Source organism: Lissotriton helveticus, chromosome 12 (genome assembly GCF_964261635.1).
Source record: "Lissotriton helveticus chromosome 12, aLisHel1.1, whole genome shotgun sequence".
In the NCBI taxonomy this organism is placed as follows: domain Eukaryota; kingdom Metazoa; phylum Chordata; class Amphibia; order Caudata; family Salamandridae; genus Lissotriton; species Lissotriton helveticus.
The window spans coordinates 899,412,586-899,429,831 of NC_136073.1; the positions used below are offsets into that span (position 1 = coordinate 899,412,586).

The following is a 17,246-nucleotide window of genomic DNA, read 5'->3' on the forward strand; positions in this document are numbered from 1 at the left end:
ATCAGCTATTCGTGGCTTATAGCCAAACTACACTGGGGAAAGCGGTCACTAAAGCCACAATTTCCAGATGGATAGCCTCTGCGATCCATTTCTGCCATGTTAAAGCTAACCGACCACTATAAAGGACTGTAAGATCTCCCTCTACAAGAGCTGTAGCAGCATCTACAGCATTGTTTGACGCTAGAGAACATTTGTCGTGCTGCGACATGGAAGAATGTCCACACGTTTACAAGACATTACTGCCTGCAATCGGCAAATCAAGAGGATGCGGCAGTTGGTCAAGCGGTTTTACGTCACCTGTTTCCATAAGAACATATTCAGGTAACAATATTTGGTTCATTTTAAGATGTGTGTATATTATTCAGTATTTTTGTTGATATAAAAGAAGGACATGTTTAGCGTATTGCTTGTTTATGTTATGCTAATATTCATTTCCTGAGGAATACTAGATGACTACTCTTTTGAATTTAGACATGCTTTTATTAGTAGATCATTTACTTTGCAATTGTTGGTTGTTAAACATACGTTTATGGGGGTGCACCACAATAAGTCTCCCACCATCCGCAACCGACTTTTACCTGGCTTACTGCTTGCTATTCTGATTCAGGCATGTGAATCTATGAAACATACCCCAATACTGGATAAGAAAACAAGTTACTTAACTGTAACTTCAGTTATCCAGTATTGGTATCTTTCATAGATTCACATGGACCCACCCTCCTCCCCGGAGCGTCAGTTCTCTAAGTTTGGGATACTCATTCCCACTTGTGCTACCGAAAATCTGAGGAGAACTGGCTCTGCAGAGAGGGTTCTAGAGGGTGCTGTGAGCTGATTGGCTGGCGCAAAGACGTTGGTCTTTTTAGCATAATGAGGTAGATAGGCCACTACAATCTAGGCCTCAGGCCTTCTCATAGGGCCTACTACTGTAATTTACGGTTGGCACTGCTTTTTTATATACCGTGGGACTCCAGCCTCGGCGACGGGGAATGATTCAAGCATGTGAATCTATGAAAGATACCAATACTGGATAACTGAAGTTACAGGTAAGTAACTTGTTTTCTTGCGGTGCCTGCAGATGGAGGGAAGTTACTCCTTCACTCCAGGGAGATTACTTTGGGTGTCCTTGATGCCCACAGGCCTGTTAAAGATCCTGGAAGAGGCACAGACAACGAAGAAGACTTGCAGAACAGCGAGACCAGGAGCAGCAGGAGACTTCCTGGATGTGGTCTTGGTTCCAGGCGAAGTCCAAGTGTCCACGTGGTTGAAGAGTGACATGATTTCAGGCTTGAGTCTTGCCCCATGACAAATCTGAGGACCCACCCACAGGTAAGTCCTTAAATACTATAAGAAAGGGTTTAGGATAACTCAGGGGTCCCTCCTAGAGGAGGGGCTGGACAGAGGATGTCCTCTGTCCTTTGTCCATGTTTTGCACCAGAGCGAGAGCCAAGGTCTCCTTGAACCAGATGAAACCAGGTTATGCAAGGAGGGCACCAATGGTGCCCTTCAAGGCAGTCTGGTGGAGCTGGCAAGTGGCCCCACCCCAGCCTGATACACTAAGTCCTGTCTGGGAGGTGGTCACCCCTCCCTGTGACAGGAAACCTATTGTTCTACCTTCCCCTGCTCGGGCTCAGCTCAGCAGCAGGAGGTCAGAATTGTGCCTGAGGTCAGAAGGAGCACTAGCTTGCTGGCAGACCTTGGAAGGCTGTTAGCGGGAGTATTGGGAGCTTCCCGGAGGAGCCCTCGACTGCATGGAATCATAAATCTAACACTGGTAACATTGTTGGGGTATGATTCCAACATGTTTGATACCAAACATGCCCAGGTTCAGTACAGCCACTATATAGTTAGCCATCGCGCAATGATGGATGGCCAGTATCAAAATGGCTGGCTGCACTTACAATGCCTGGAGAATCAACTCCGGAGTTAGTAGGGGTCTCCTGCTCATGCAGGGACTCCCTCACATTTATAACCCAGCACCCTGCCTTCAGGATTGAAAGGCATGCCTTAGAGGTGACTTATGGGTTTTATGTGCAGTGACCTCAGATATAAAAAAAACTATATCTGTCGTAAGTGGTGTTAGCACCAACTTTCACAGACTGCAATGGCAGGCCTGCAGTCACAGTTTGAGTGGTCTCTCATGGGTGGTACAAAACATGGTACCTATGCCCTGGGTACCTCAGTGCCATATACTAGGGACTTATGGGGGGGTACACCAGAAGCAATTGTGGAGATACAGAAGTACTTGCCATCGTCAATTTAGAAAGGAAGAATGGTGACTGGGGTCCTGATTAGCAGGATCCCAGTCAGACTGGTGAAATACATCCTTATACCAGCAAAAAGTGTGAGTAACCATGAAAGCAGATCATACCTTTCTACAACCCTGAAAAAATCTGACGCTCACGTTCAACTTTGAGGGCTGTGATGCAGAGCTGCGCTACCATGCCATATTGTTTACTGTCAAGGACTTAGTCGACTTTGAAGAGAAGAGGACACTCCATATTGAGTAATAATACACGGTTGACATTGAGATACACTATAACATTGAGGTATTCATTGACGTTGAGACACGCTGGTTGTGAGAAGTTGGCCTGATATATGATGCTTCCAATTCTGGAATCACCTTGTATCAGTCCAAACAATCCCTTATGGTGTCTGGTTGTAAGTCAACCTTGTAGACAAGCTATCTTAAGGGTAGCATAGACTAAGCAGCCTTAAAGGCTTAACTCAAGAGGTTGTGTTAAGCGAGCTGTTTTACCAATCACAGTCCTGTAATACCAAATGAAAGGACACCACACAAGTATATATTATAAAAATATGGTGCACAGACATAATATCGACTCCAAAATATCGTTTGGACAGAATATCGAGTTTTAAATATCGTTTGGACAAAATATCGACAGGACAGAATATCGACAGTCAAAATATCGTTTTTAAGGTAAGTGAAGTAATATCGACTGTAAATAATATAGAAAGTGAAAATATCCAAGTATATAATCTAGATAGTAAAAAATATCGTTTTTTAAATAATATTTAATTATTTATAGTGTTTTTATGTTATAATATGTGTGAAAAGTGTAATTTTATGTTATAATTATTTTTAATTAATGATTTTTTTTTAATTATTGTGTAATTTTATTCTGTAGCGGGTTGCGGGTTTATAGGGGAATAGGGTGGGAAGTAATTTAATTATAATTAATTAAATATGTAAATTTATTAATTGGTAGTAATAATTAATTAATTGGTAATTAAATAATATTTGTTAATTATTTAAAATTTAATTGGTAATTAATTTAATTTAATTGATTAATTGCTAATTATGTAAATTAAAATAATTTATTTCCAGTAGCGGGTTGTGGGTTTATAGGGGAATAGGGTGGGAAGTAATTTAATTATAATTAATTAAATATGTAAATGTATTAATTGGTAGTAACATTTAATTAATTGGTAATTAAATAATATTTGTTAATTATTTAAAATGTAATTGGTAATTAATTTAATTTAATTGATTAATTGCTAATCATGTTAAATTAAAGGGGTATTTTTAGGGTTCAGGGTCAGTTTTTGGTTTTTGGGTAAAGGGGTATTTTTAGGGTTCAGTGTCAGTTTTTAGTTTTTGGGTAAAGGGGTATTTTTTGGGTTCAGGGTCAGTTTTTAGTTTTTGGGTAAAGGGGTATTTTTAGGGTTCAGGGTCAGTTTTTAGTTTTTGGGTAAAGGGGTATTTTTAGGGTTCAGGGTCAGTTTTTAGTTTTTGGGTAAAGGGGTATTTTTAGGGTTCAGGGTCAGTTTTTAGTTTTTGGGTAAAGGGGTATTTTTAGGGTTCAGGGTCAGTTTTTAGTTTTTGGGTTAAGGGGTATTTTTAGGGTTCAGGGTCAGTTTTGGGTTTTTGGGTAAAGGGGTATTTTTAGGGTTCAGGGTCAGTTTTTAGTTTTTGGGTAAAGGGGTATTTTTAGGGTTCAGGGTCAGTTTTGGGGTTTTGGGTAAAGGTTTTTTTTTAGGGTTCAGGGTCAGTTTTGGGTTTTTGGGGTACAGGGGTACAGTGTAAAAATAAAGTAAAATTAAATTTACATTAATTTAATTTAATGAAATTAAATTACATTAAATTCATTTTAAATAATTTAAATTATAAAAATTATTATATACTTACCAATACTTATGTTGTAATGGTAGTGCGTTGTAAAAGTTGCGTTGTAACGTCATATATCCACTGTTGCACTCCTTGGAGTGGGAATAGTAATTTTAACCCCTACGCTATCCAACGCTTTCCCTACTGTTGCACCCACTGGAGTGGGAATAGTAATTTTTACTCTTTTGTATTTGTACGTTAATAATATTGGCTATTATTTAATTAAATTTTGTTACTATATATATACATGTTTTAAGAAATATGATTAAAAAAATATTATTTTTTTACTTTCATTAATTATTTAATTATTACAAGTTATTTTAAGTATAGTTAAGTATATTTTAGTAATTAATTTTTTATATTAATGTAATTAAACATTGTTTTTATTAAAGTCGATATTTTTTACAACTATATTTTTGTAAACGATATTTTTAACTCGATATTTTTGTACTTACCTGTTTGTAGATAGAAACTCGATATTTTGTCTCTCGATATTTTGTCAACGATATTTTTGTTGGTCGATATTCTGTCCCTCGATATTATTTCAGTGATCCTAAAAATATATGTATTTATTACTTAAAATAATCCCCAGTATTCTTTATGAACAAAGGGGCACAAGCGTTAAATCAAAAGCACAGTATAACATACAAAGTTGCACAATTATGGATGAGGGCGGTTAATTTCTAAAAGAGCCTCAGATCCACAAAATGGATGCTTCTGCCACAGACACAAGTCTGACCCCCTGTAGCTGACCGAAACTCAGCCAAGGGGGCCTGGACAAAGGGTCTCCTGTCGCAGGGAGGTGTCACACCACCCCAGACAGGAGTTAGTGGTTTGTAGCAGGGAGGTTTGAAAGAAACCAGACACTGCATGGGGAGCACAAGGCTGCCCCTTGCATAATCCGGTCAAACCGGTTCTGGGGCACACCAGCCCCAGTCCCAGCGCGGCCTGGATCAAAGGAAAGGGGTGTATCCACCCCCTTTCTGGGTCCCACCCATAGGAGGGGACCTAGCAGGTAATCCAGCCCCCCAGATTCGAATAAGAGTGGGAGCAGTGCCAATGCACTTCAGATTATCCTGATGAAACATAAGAAACGAAACTCTGGACCCTTTGACATCCTACTCAACGTAGAAGACTGAAGAATCTCCCTTGTGGTCAAGGAGTGACCACCCTGTGCAAACAGGCACCATCCAGCCATCGACGTCTGCTTTGTTGCAGTTCCTGCCGGAACTCGAGCAACAGAGATCGACGAGATCAAGCTTGCCTGCCTTCTAACAGCCCGATCCACAGTCCCTGCAGAGCTGAGACCCGTGGAGGCGACCGGAAGCGTGGGGCACGCCATCTTGGAAAGACCATGAGACGCTGACCGTGCAGCCCACGAGTGACCCTCGAAGCTGTACACCGGGGTTTGAGAAGCCCCAACCCTGAGCCACTCTTGCACCGAAGTTCAGCCCTCCACACTCGACGAGTGCTGCTTGGGGCCCTTCTGCTTCTTTGGCTCAACGCGTTGGCCCGGTCACTTGCCAGCTGGCTTGTGGCCCCTGTGCCGACGAAAACCGAAATACGATTTGTGATTCTGGTTGCTCCAGATTTGCACCCACTCCCCTGAAAAGGAGTACCCACTCTGACCCTCCTGGTCCGAGTGAGAAGCAATCTCCCGGTTCCGCGTGGATTGCTTTTGCCAAGTGTTGTTTGCTCCAATCTTGAAGCCGACAGCGCCGACGGTGAGAGACTTCGTGGGACAGATCGTGACCCGCTCCTGGACTTCGTAGATGCCCCAGAGCCCACGTGACAGCGGAGAGAAGCTCCTCGACAACGACCTGATTGCGCCCGACATTGCCTGGTTCCATCCTGGTTCCACCCTGGTCACTGCTAAGTGACCCAGACTCTGTCCCCTCTGCTTTCAGGTACTTTTCGACTTCGATCCACCCTTGGATTCCACCGGACACTTCTCCTTCACAGCGCCTGCAGCTTCTTCAGCTTCAAGCACCAAGAACCAGCGTGACGAAACCCGACACTACTTCGACCCTGTGCACCCGCTTCCTGTGGGTGAGGTAACATTGCAACGCCGGTGTTCCCACACTGGTACACACCTCTAGGGTCTGTGTGTCTTAAGTTTTGTCTTTCTAGGTTCAGCGGAAGTGTCCTAAAACTCTATTTGTGTAACTTTTGCGCACCATTGACTTGCATTGGTGCATGCGTGTGCTTTCAGCACTGCACCCGAATCCCGCGGGCTTTTCCTGACTTCAGCATTGCTTGTCCCGACTGCTCCCAGCGATTCCCTAGGCCCTAGGCCTAACCACTGTTCGATTGGTATCTCTTATACCACTTTCTTAGTATATGGTCTGAGTGGCCCCTCGCCCTCATCCATAATTGTGCAACTTTGTATGTTATACTGTGCTTTTGATTTAACGCTTGTGCCCCTTTGTTCATAAAGAATACTGGGGATTATTTTAAGTAATAAATACATATATTTTTATAATATATACTTGTGTGGTGTCCTTTCATTTGGTATTACAGGACTGTGATTGGTAAAACAGCTCGCTTAACACGACCTCTTGAGTTAAGCCTTTAAGGCTGCTTAGGCTATGCTACCCTTAAGATAGCTTGTCTACAAGGTTTACTTACAACCAGACACCATAAGGGATTGTTTGGACTGATACAAGGTGATTCCAGAATTGGAAGCATCATATATCAGGCCAACTTCTCACACTGGTCATTTGTAAATCAGCCATTTGGAGAAAAGGGATGAAGATGAGAAGGTTACCTACCACATCAGACTCTGAATACTATAGAGCGTATTTTCCATCTACTCCATTATACCTGTTGGCCATTCCGGAATCTCAAGCTCCTGCCCCTCAGCTTCTCTGTAGACTTCACCTCCACAACACCCAGTTTTGCCAGTGACTTCGCTACCTCTTCCTTCTGCTACTCCTCTGCCTCCTCCTTCTTCTCCATTAGTGCCTTTGATTTTGTATTTTTTTTTGTAAATCTGTTTTTTATTGCAGCATAGTTATTCGTACATTCACATGTTACGCGTTATGTTCCCCGGTGAACAATCCCCTTATAAATTTTCTATATATACGTGACACACAGCTCTTTAACTCACACCCCGGAGGTCGAGCAGCGCAACAGCAGAGATATACATGTGTAGGGTGTAATGACATGGAACAGTTGAAATCAGCTTTCTGGGGAAAGACAGTGCTGCTTTTCAGTCCTCTCGCTCCCTCGCCTAAACGCTTTTGTCCATTTAAAGGCAGGAAGGTCTCTCCTTTACATCCGAACAAGAACTCCCCACCCTCAACACCCAGCTTGCCCCCCTCCACCCCTTCCCCCCCTTCAGAACTATCCCCCTTCCCCCCCTCCTCCACCCCCCACCCCCCCAGACGTGCCAGTTCGTCACCAGTGCGGGATCATAGTCATCTCGACCAAAGCAGTCCCGAAGTGGGTCATCAGGAGCATCCAACAAACAACTCATCGTCCTCACTCAGGAAGTAGGGGCTCCATTAGTGCCTTTGATGTCTCAACCTCCATCCAGACTATCTGGGGCACCAAAGAGATTCAAGTCTCCTCTGCCTAAGTCCAAATCTTATCACAGATCAAGACCAAGATCTAGACACCGCTCTCAATACACCTCCTCTTCTAGACATTCTCCTAGACATAGACATAGGTCTGCAACACGTTTCTACTCTTCTAGATCAATGACTACTTCTGATAGAAGAAGGTTTTCGCCTCCTTTGACTGATTCTCCACCAATAACAACCACACCAGTTGATGAAAACAACCCATGCTCATCCAGGGAGCTAACAAAGTGAATATTTCTCTGCCAGCTCCTACAGCGAACCACGTCTGTGATTTTTTTAGATGCTTCACCAGTGTTTGACCACAAGGCCGCTATTTCTATTAGTTCCAGGCCTAATTGTGCCGGTGATGGGATTATTCCTTATGCTTGCCTCAACTTAAGTTTCTTCATCTAGGCTACAAAAAAAGTACAGGCCTCCAGATCAGGATTCCCTTTTCCTGCATTCAAATCCTCTTCCTTACTTTGTAGTGGGCCTAAGACCAAAAAAATGTTTCATGCAATTGGTCCCTCATCTACAGTTCTACCAGACGGGGAAAACTGAAAACTTGATTCTTTGGGACGTTAAATGTGTGTCTGTCTCCATGATGTCGGCAAGTGCTACAGCCCTTCTGGCCAGATACAACAGATCGTTATGGGATTCACTTCAGCAATTTGTTGACAATCTTCCAAGAGAACATAGAGAAGATTTAATTGAAATTTTGAACAAGTGTATAATTTATTTTCATTTTTTTTTTTTGACTGAACAAAAAATACAATTGTATAGCTCATACGAGTTTGGAATAAACATAAGGATGCAAATATAGAACAAAGGCATGATAGTGTCCGATCAAATTATCGCTTCGGCTGCAGAGCTTTGGCTACACATGGATATTGTTCTTGGCTAAAACTAATGGCCCTCAAGCTAAAATCTTAACAACAGATTCTATATTCACCTTTCTCTGACACAACTTTATTTGGAACTTGTACCGTAGATGAAAGCCAAAATAGAGACCTTAAAGGCTGTTATTCTGGAGAAAAAAACAAGCAGAAAAAGTACTGCAGCAGAGCTTATGATCAGCAATATAACCAGCCTTAAGGTCTTTCCACCAACAAAGATACTAACCAAAAGATAGAGGACTAGATTCCTGATGCTGTGTTACAAAAAGTGATTCAGAAAAGGGGGTGGTGATGAACAGAGTGTCTGAATTAAGCAGACCACTCTTACCCAGTCCAAAGATCAGGGCTTGATCCATCACCGTTATTTAGCTCACTGCCCCATCCCAGCTCAGAACCTGGCTATATGCAAATTAGTCTGTCCCTGGCCCAGTACATCATGGGAACAGGGCAGACCAAACTACCAAGCCAATTCTTCACCAGAAAGGAGACAAGCTACCGGGGACCGGTTTCTGGCATTTCAGCCTCGTCGGCCCGGCTTGCTTGAATCCTGATGGAGCAGTGAGCAAGGGACTCATGTCTGAGTATACCCTGCCACACCTATAGTGGCCAAAAACGATTCAGAAAAGTGGCATTTTTGATGATCTCGGGCCAGGTATTGGAAATAATGCTGGAATTGGAGGACATGGACAAGAGTTCAATAATATATACCCTATTGTTTCTACCTTCAGGACTCATTGGTTGCCAACTGATCAAACCACTGCTGGTGAAAGAGAAAAAGACAACCTCACAGCAGGAGGTGGCTTGAAACTACTGCTGGCGAAAGAGAAAAACACACCCTCACACTTGACAGTGGCCAGGCCAGTGAGGTTTCAAGCCATGCTCACACCAGATGTCTCTTTGGGCTATCAAACCAATCCAGCCAAACCAGGACCCACACTCTTACCTCATTCTAAAAACTCCCTCTGGCACCATTTGTAGAAAACTAGGTGCTGGGCAGCTCTGTGGGGCTGTTTTTTTTTAACATTTCTGACTACCCCATTGGGGGGGGCTGTGTTCAGATGAGCTGGGAGTGAGAACATGGAGTGCTGTGAAATTGCTGAGAGAAGTGCATTATGATTGTGATTTCTAGGTCAAATCCTACAAGACATTGCTGCTACCTGGTTGCTAAGGACTTCTTGGGGATGTTCTGAAAGCTGACCTAAGAATGCATTACACCCATTGCTTACTATTCGTTTTGTGGTTTGTAACTCACATTTGCTTTTTCTGTTTGCTGGGTTTATTTATTTTAGGATGTCCAGCATGTCTTCGCCCCTCCCGTGGATTATACCTGTTTACTGTATTCTTCCACGGGTGCTCGCTTTCTGTAAACTGGACTTTGAATTTTGTTTTCATCTTGTCACATTTGCTGTGCATTCAAAGATAGAGGTCAAATGTCAGGTTCTGACTTCCCTTCCGAGGGAGCTTGATTTTTATTTTTTTTCCTCTGAATTCGAAGTGAAAGGATTTGTCTGACAATCAGGGGTTGTGACAGAAAAGGCTGTTTTTCCAGCACACAACAAAATGTAAATGTCTGTAAATGAACTGTGCAAATATTTCTGAATGTATAAGAATTAGGAAAGCACAAATTAAGCACTTTTTTGTAATTCTGAAGTGTGCTGGAAACGAATATTTTAATACGATCAAAACAAATCAATACACTAGGTGATGCCATTTGTGGGTTGTATAGTTTTATCAGTAAAACTGTATATTGTGCAAATGTAATGGTCATTTCAATTGCTAATTTGTAATGGGCGTGCACTACCACACGATGCATACTCCACTATACGCCACTCCACGCTGCTCCATTCTGCGACACTCTACGCTGCACTCTACTCCACTCTAGTCCACTACACTCCATGTCACTCTACTCTACGCAAATCCACTCTATGACTCTTTACTTCACTCTACGCTATTCCACTCTACAAAATCCAACTCTATGCTCCTCTACTCTACATCACTTCACTCTATGACACTCTGCTCCACTCCACCTCACTCTACTCCACTCTACGCCACCCCACTCTGACACTCCTCTTTACTCTATGCCACTCTGTGACACTCCATTCAACACCACTCCATGCCACTTAACTCTAGGCCATTCTGCTCCACTCAACACCACTCTACTCCACTCTACCTCACTCTACGACACTCCAATCAATCAATCAATGCATTTATATAGCGCACTACTCACCCAGAGGGTCTCAAGGCGCTAGAGGGGGGGGGTCCGCTACTGCTCGAACAGCCAGGTCTTGAGTTGCTTCCTGAAGGCGAGGTGGTCCTGGGTCAGGCGGAGGTGGTTCGGGAGGGAGTTCCATGTCTTGGCGGCGAGGTAGGAGAAGGACCGTCCCCCTGTGGTGGCTCTTCGGATGCGGGGAACGGCGGCGAGGGCGTGGCTGGTCGATCGAAGCTGGCGTTTGGGAGCGTAGAAGTTGAGGCGGCTGTTGAGGTATCCTGGGCCCTGGTTGTGTAGGGCTTTGTGTGCGTGGGTGAGGAGTCGGAAGGTGATTTTCTTGTTGACCGGGAGCCAGTGCAGGTCTCTCAGGTGTCCGGAGATGTGGCTGCGACGGGGGATGTCCAGGATGAGTCGTGCTGAGGCGTTCTGGATCCGCTGGAGTCTCTTCTGGAGTTTGGCGGTGGTTCCGGCGTAGAGGGAGTTGCCGTAGTCCAGACGGCTGGTGACGAGGGCCTGGGTGCCCGTCTTCCTGGTCTCGGTGGGGATCCACCGGAAGATCTTCCGTAGCATGCGCAGGATGTTGAAGCACGACGAGGCGACGGCGTTGACTTGTCTGGTCATGGAGAGGGAGGAGTCCAGGATGAAGCCCAGGTTGCGTGCGTGGTCTGTTGGTTTGGGTGCGCTGCCTAGGGCGGGGGGCCACCAGGAGTCGTCCCAGGCGGAGGGTGAGGATCCCAGGATGAGGACTTCCGTCTTGTCCGAGTTCAGCTTCAGGCGGCTGTTCTTCATCCATTCGGCTACCTCTTTCATCCCTTCGTGAAGGTTGGCTCTGGCGGTGGCGGGGTCGTTGGTGAGGGAGAGAATCAGCTGGGTGTCGTCGGCGTAGGAGATGATGTTGAGGTTGTGCTGGCGTGCGATGTCTGCGAGGGGGCTCATGTAGACGTTGAAGAGGGTAGGACTGAGCGAGGAGCCTTGAGGGAAGCTGCAGATGACTTCGGTGGCTTCAGATCTGACCGGGGGGAGGTGGACTCTCTGTGTCCTTCCGGCGAGGAAGGAGATGATCCACTCCAGTGCCTTCTCCTGAATTCCGATGTTGCTGAGTCGCTGCACTAGTGTTCGGTGGCAGACAGTGTCGAAGGCCGCGGAGAGGTCTAGGAGGATGAGGGCTGCTGTTTCTCCGTTGTCAAGCAGTGCTCGGATGTCATCGGTGGCTGCGATCAGGGCGGTCTCGGTGCTGTGGTTGGCCCGGAAGCCAGACTGCGAGATGTCGAGGGATCCGTTCGTCTCGAGGAAGGCGGCCAGCTGCTTGTTGACGGTCTTCTCGATGACTTTTGCAGGAAACGGGAGCAGCGAGATGGGGCGGTAGTTCTTGAGGTCGGTGGGGTCGGCTGATGGCTTTTTCAGTAGAGAGCTGAGTTCGGCGTGCTTCCAGCTCTCCGGGAAGGTAGCGGTGTCGAAGGAGGTGTTGATGATGTCCCGCAGGTGCCACACCACTCTATAACACTTGACAACACTCTATGCCACTCTACTCTTCTCCACTCTACACCACTCTACTATGCTCCACAGCACTTCTCTCCACTCTACAACACTTTACTCCACTCTACGCTCAACCACTCAATGTACTCCACTTTTCGACACTCCACTCTACACCACTCAACTCTACAACACTGCATGGCACTGCAATCTATCTTATTCCACTGTTTCCCACTCCACTTAACACCACTCTATTCTACGACACGAACTCTACGACACTCCACTCTACTACACTCCACTACACTCTGCGACACTGTATTCCACTCTATGCCACTCCACTCTATGAAATTCTTCTCCACTCTATGACCCTCCACTGTGCAACACTTTACTCCACTCTACTCTACTCCACTCCACTTTAAGCCCCTTCACTCTGAAGCCCTCCACTCTACACCCCTACACTCCATGGCACTCTATGACTCTAACCTGCATGACACTGCACCCCACTCCACTCATCTCCACTCCACTCAATCCAATCCACTCTATAACACTTTACTCCACTCTGCAACACTTCACTCTACACCACTTCATGCCACTCTATGCCACCTAATTCTAGGCCACTACACTCTACTCCAATCTACAACACTTTACTGCACTCTACACTACGCCACTACATTCTACACCACCCCACTGTACGACACTCCACTCTATGACATTTCACTTTACAATACTCCACTCCACGACTTGACACTCCACTCTATGACACTCCACTCTACAACACTCTATGACACTCTTCTCCCCGCCACTGTACGCCCTCATCCCTAATGCCCTTTCACTTTACGACATTCCATTCTAAGATACAAAACTCTACTCAGCTCTACGTCACTCTACTCCACGCCACTCTACTCTACTCTACACCACTCTACTCCACTGTGCTCCACTCACTGCCACTCCAGTCTCCACCACTCTACTCCATTCTGTGCAACTCCCCCCTATGCCACTTTACTCCACTCTACATCACTCCACTCTACTCTGGCACACACCTCCAATCTACACGACCCCTAACCACCACTCTATGGCACCCCACTCTATGCCTTTCCACTCTATGACACTACTCCACTCTATGCCCCTCCACTATACGTCCCTCCACTCTATACCACTTCATACTACACCAATCCATTTTACACCACTACAGTCTACACTACTTTGCTCCACTCTACATCACTCTACTCCACTGCACACCATAACACTCCACTCTACCCCACGACACTCCACTCTACTCTACTTCACGACACTCCTCTGTATGACCCTCCACTGTATGACACTACAATGTACAAGACTTCACTCAACAACACTGCACGACACTCCTCTCCTCTCTACACCCCTCCACAACACTCAATTCTAGTAGTCTCTAAGAGGCTCGGTATATCTAGAAGCCTCTAGCGGCATATCTCCTCTGTACCTGGTCCCCACGAGCAGGAGTACATTCACAATGCCATCGAGCTGAACCAACAGAAGAGAAGGCTCATAAAACAACAGTCTTGCTGATAAATTTGGTGAGGGGTAAGATGCAGCAGTCCACGCTGCCCAGCCCATGCCCCTATAATGGCTCCAAACTTACCAGCCGCATTAAAGGTGATGGGAGGAATGCTTGAAATTAGTGAACCAGTGCCAGTCACTTGAGGTAGCATTTGAATCCATTGTTCTTTTGCCCACCATACCCCCTCTGTTTGGACCCAGCCATTTTCAAATCAGTCTTGATCCTGTCCCAGTAGGAACGGTCCAACCTGAACTGCCCAGCCACGTTCTCCCTGAAACAGAATTGAAGCAACTCAATGCTGGTTTCGCCCATATTGAGACTCACCATTCAAGTCTAACTTAGTTCCAGTGGCACAGTGAGCACAAGACCATGTCACTTGGGGCGGTACATCAAACACACAAATGGTGATGGGAGGAAAGCTTGCAATAAGCCTAACCACTGGCAATCGTTCGGGTAGCCTTTTAACTGAATATTCTTTTGCCCACATTACCACCTCAGTATGGACCCAGCCATATATATGACAGTTAGATCCTGTTCCAACAGGAGCAGTCCAGTCTCAACTGCCAGGCCAGGTCCTTGTGAACCATAACACAGGCAACCCCAGAGCGGTTTCACCCTGATTTGGACTCATCAGGCAGAATGAGGTTGGTTCCAGCGGCACAGTTAGCACAGGACCCACATCTGGGCATACTCTCGCCGCATAGGGTGATACATAAACACACTAAAAACTGATGGGAGGAATGCTTGCTATATGTCTAACCACAGGCAATCACTCAAGTGAGTATTCCAAGCCATAGCTCTTTCTCCCACCATTCCACCTCAGTTTAGACCCAGGCATGTGTAAATCAGTCTAGACTCTGCTCCAATAGGAACAGTCCAGCCCGAACTGCCTGGCCAGGCCTTCCCTGAACCGGAATGCAAGCATCCTAGGACTGGTTTCATCTTGATTGGGGCTCTTCAGTCTGGTGTAGGTTGCTTCCGGTTTGTATAAGGCGGGTCTCTGTCTAGAAACAGTGGTCTGGCATGCGGCCCAGAGTGATGGCCAGTGGCTGAGATTGAGTCCCGCCTTCCTTCCATCACCTTGCTTGCAGGAGTCCATGGTGATCCACGGGTGGACACAGAATGTTTGGTGAGCGACAGCGCCCCTCCTGGCAGCGGGAGGCAGGGCGGCAGGGATCTCCACAGCAGGGTTGAAACCTGGCAGTCGAGCAAAGGAGGTGAGGCCTCGATAAAGTGATGTATGGAGCTGAGACTGAGAGGTCATGGAGCCACGTCACCAGTGGTAGTGGTGAGCTTTTTAAAACACAGCCCTATGTTTGAGACTGGCCATCTTGCCACATAGGCTGTTTATTCATGGCTGAGCCCCTTTGTCAGCCCCCAAGTGACAAAGAACTCCGAGGATGCGCTGGGGTCACCCCACACTGGTCCTTTCCTGCCACGAGGCAGGCGAGGGCGGGCTGTGCTGCTCCTGACGTCTGTCTCGGTGTGCTGTCAGGACAGTGTGTCTCTTCCGAGGCGGCATGGCTGGTGCATCGTGTACACAACCCTTTGCACAGATCAATGCCTTGTTGTTGTTCTCCTGCTCTCTTTCATTCGCGCTGCGTCCCTGAGGGTGGTGTGTTTTGTCGTTCCAGCTCCTGTATCCCCGGTGGAGTCCGGAAGTGGAAGAGGCGTTCTTGGTCCCTGAAGAGCATCCCGTGATGTCCTACGTCATGGCCACGGCAGACAGACACAGCGGGGCGCCGCCGGGGTGCCTCACCCGGGAGATGCTTTGGGGCTCTGAGCACCAGCCCGAAGAATAGTCCCCGAGGGGGGAGAGGGCGCCAGGGTGTGCACAAGCCACACTCACCTCACATCCCTCCGCCAGGGTTATTTGTACAGTAAATTATATGTACCTGTTCGGTTACTGAATAGAAATAAAGGCTGCGGCCGCGTTTTAATGCAAGGAACCTGCGCCCCACTTCAGTGACTCCCCTGCTTTGGTGATCCGTGTGGATGCAAGTGGAGCCCCCAGCACTCATCAAGCTGTGACCCAGACGATGAGGCAGAAAAACAAGCACTGGCAAAGCAAATAGGCCTCACCTACGGGAGAGCTATCCGCTTTGTCGTTGTCTTTTAGCCATGTTATTTCCTTTTAAAAATAAAAAAAGATTGTAAACGTTACATTCTAGTGTGGAAACTTTAACTGAATGGTCTGTTTGAATAATGTATGTTGGATGAATGGGGCACTGATAGCCCAATAATATACTAGTTTCTCCAGGGATTTTCCTTTGACTTTTTTTTCTTTTAGCCATGTGTTACAGCAGCGTGGCTGATTAGCATGGATAAAAGGAAAGTTAGAACAAAAGTATTATTATGCGGCCAGCGCTGGCGCCGTACCACAGCGTTTTTTTCCAGGGGAAATGGGGTGGGGAAATGGGCAAGCAAGGACAAGAAAAGGGGTTGAGGGTGCCGGCAAGCAACAATGACGGTGAAAGGTGGGTGAACGGGTGCAGCAACAGGCAATAGGGTGGAAGGGGAAGAAGCAGCATGGAGAAAAATTGGATGGAAGGAGAACCAGCAACACGGAGAAGGGGTAGGTGGAAGATGAAAGAAGGAACACGGAGAAGGGGTAGGTGGAAGATGAAAGAAGCAACACGGAGAAGGGGTAGGTGGAAGATGAAAGAAGCAACACGGAGAAGGGGGAGGTGGAAGATGAAAGAAGCAACACGGAGAAGGGGGAGGTGGAAGATGAAAGAAGCAACACGGAGAAGGGGGAGGTGGAAGATGAAAGAAGGAACACGGAGAAGGGGGAGGTGGAAGATGAAAGAAGCAACACGGAGAAGGGGGAGGTGGAAGATGAAAGAAGCAACACGGAGAAGGGGGAGGTGGAAGATGAAAGAAGGAACACGGAGAAGGGGGAGGTGGAAGATGAAAGAAGCAACACGGAGAAGGGGGAGGTGGAAGATGAAAGAAGCAACACGGAGAAGGGGGAGGTGGAAGATGAAAGAAGCAACACGGAGAAGGGGGAGGTGGAAGATGAAAGAAGGAACACGGAGAAGGGGTAGGTGGAAGATGAAAGAAGCAACACGGAGAAGGGGGAGGTGGAAGATGAAAGAAGCAACACGGAGAAGGGGGAGGTGGAAGATGAAAGAAGGAACACGGAGAAGGGGGAGGTGGAAGATGAAAGAAGCAACACGGAGAAGGGGGAGGTGGAAGATGAAAGAAGGAACACGGAGAAGGGGTAGGTGGAAGATGAAAGAAGCAACACGGAGAAGGGGGAGGTGGAAGATGAAAGAAGCAACACGGAGAAGGGGGAGGTGGAAGATGAAAGAAGCAACACGGAGAAGGGGGAGGTGGAAGATGAAAGAAGGAACACGGAGAAGGGGGAGGTGGAAGATGAAAGAAGCAACACGGAGAAGGGGGAGGTGGAAGATGAAAGAAGCAACACGGAGAAGGGGGAGGT

The 17,246-nt window shown here is 46.5% G+C and overlaps 1 protein-coding gene across 1 annotated transcript in view; it reads left to right on the plus strand.

The window, feature by feature from the left end:
• The window catches only part of INCA1 (inhibitor of CDK, cyclin A1 interacting protein 1), a 241,866-nt gene extending 225,902 nt beyond the window's left edge, over nt 1-15,964 (plus strand). Inside the window, exon 7 of the mRNA XM_078669807.1 lies at nt 15,436-15,964. Coding sequence (XP_078525933.1) covers nt 15,436-15,603 — 168 coding nt within the window. The 3' untranslated portion in view covers nt 15,604-15,964. The remainder of the gene's footprint in view (nt 1-15,435) is intronic.
• The last annotated feature ends 1,282 nt before the right edge of the window (nt 15,965-17,246 follow it).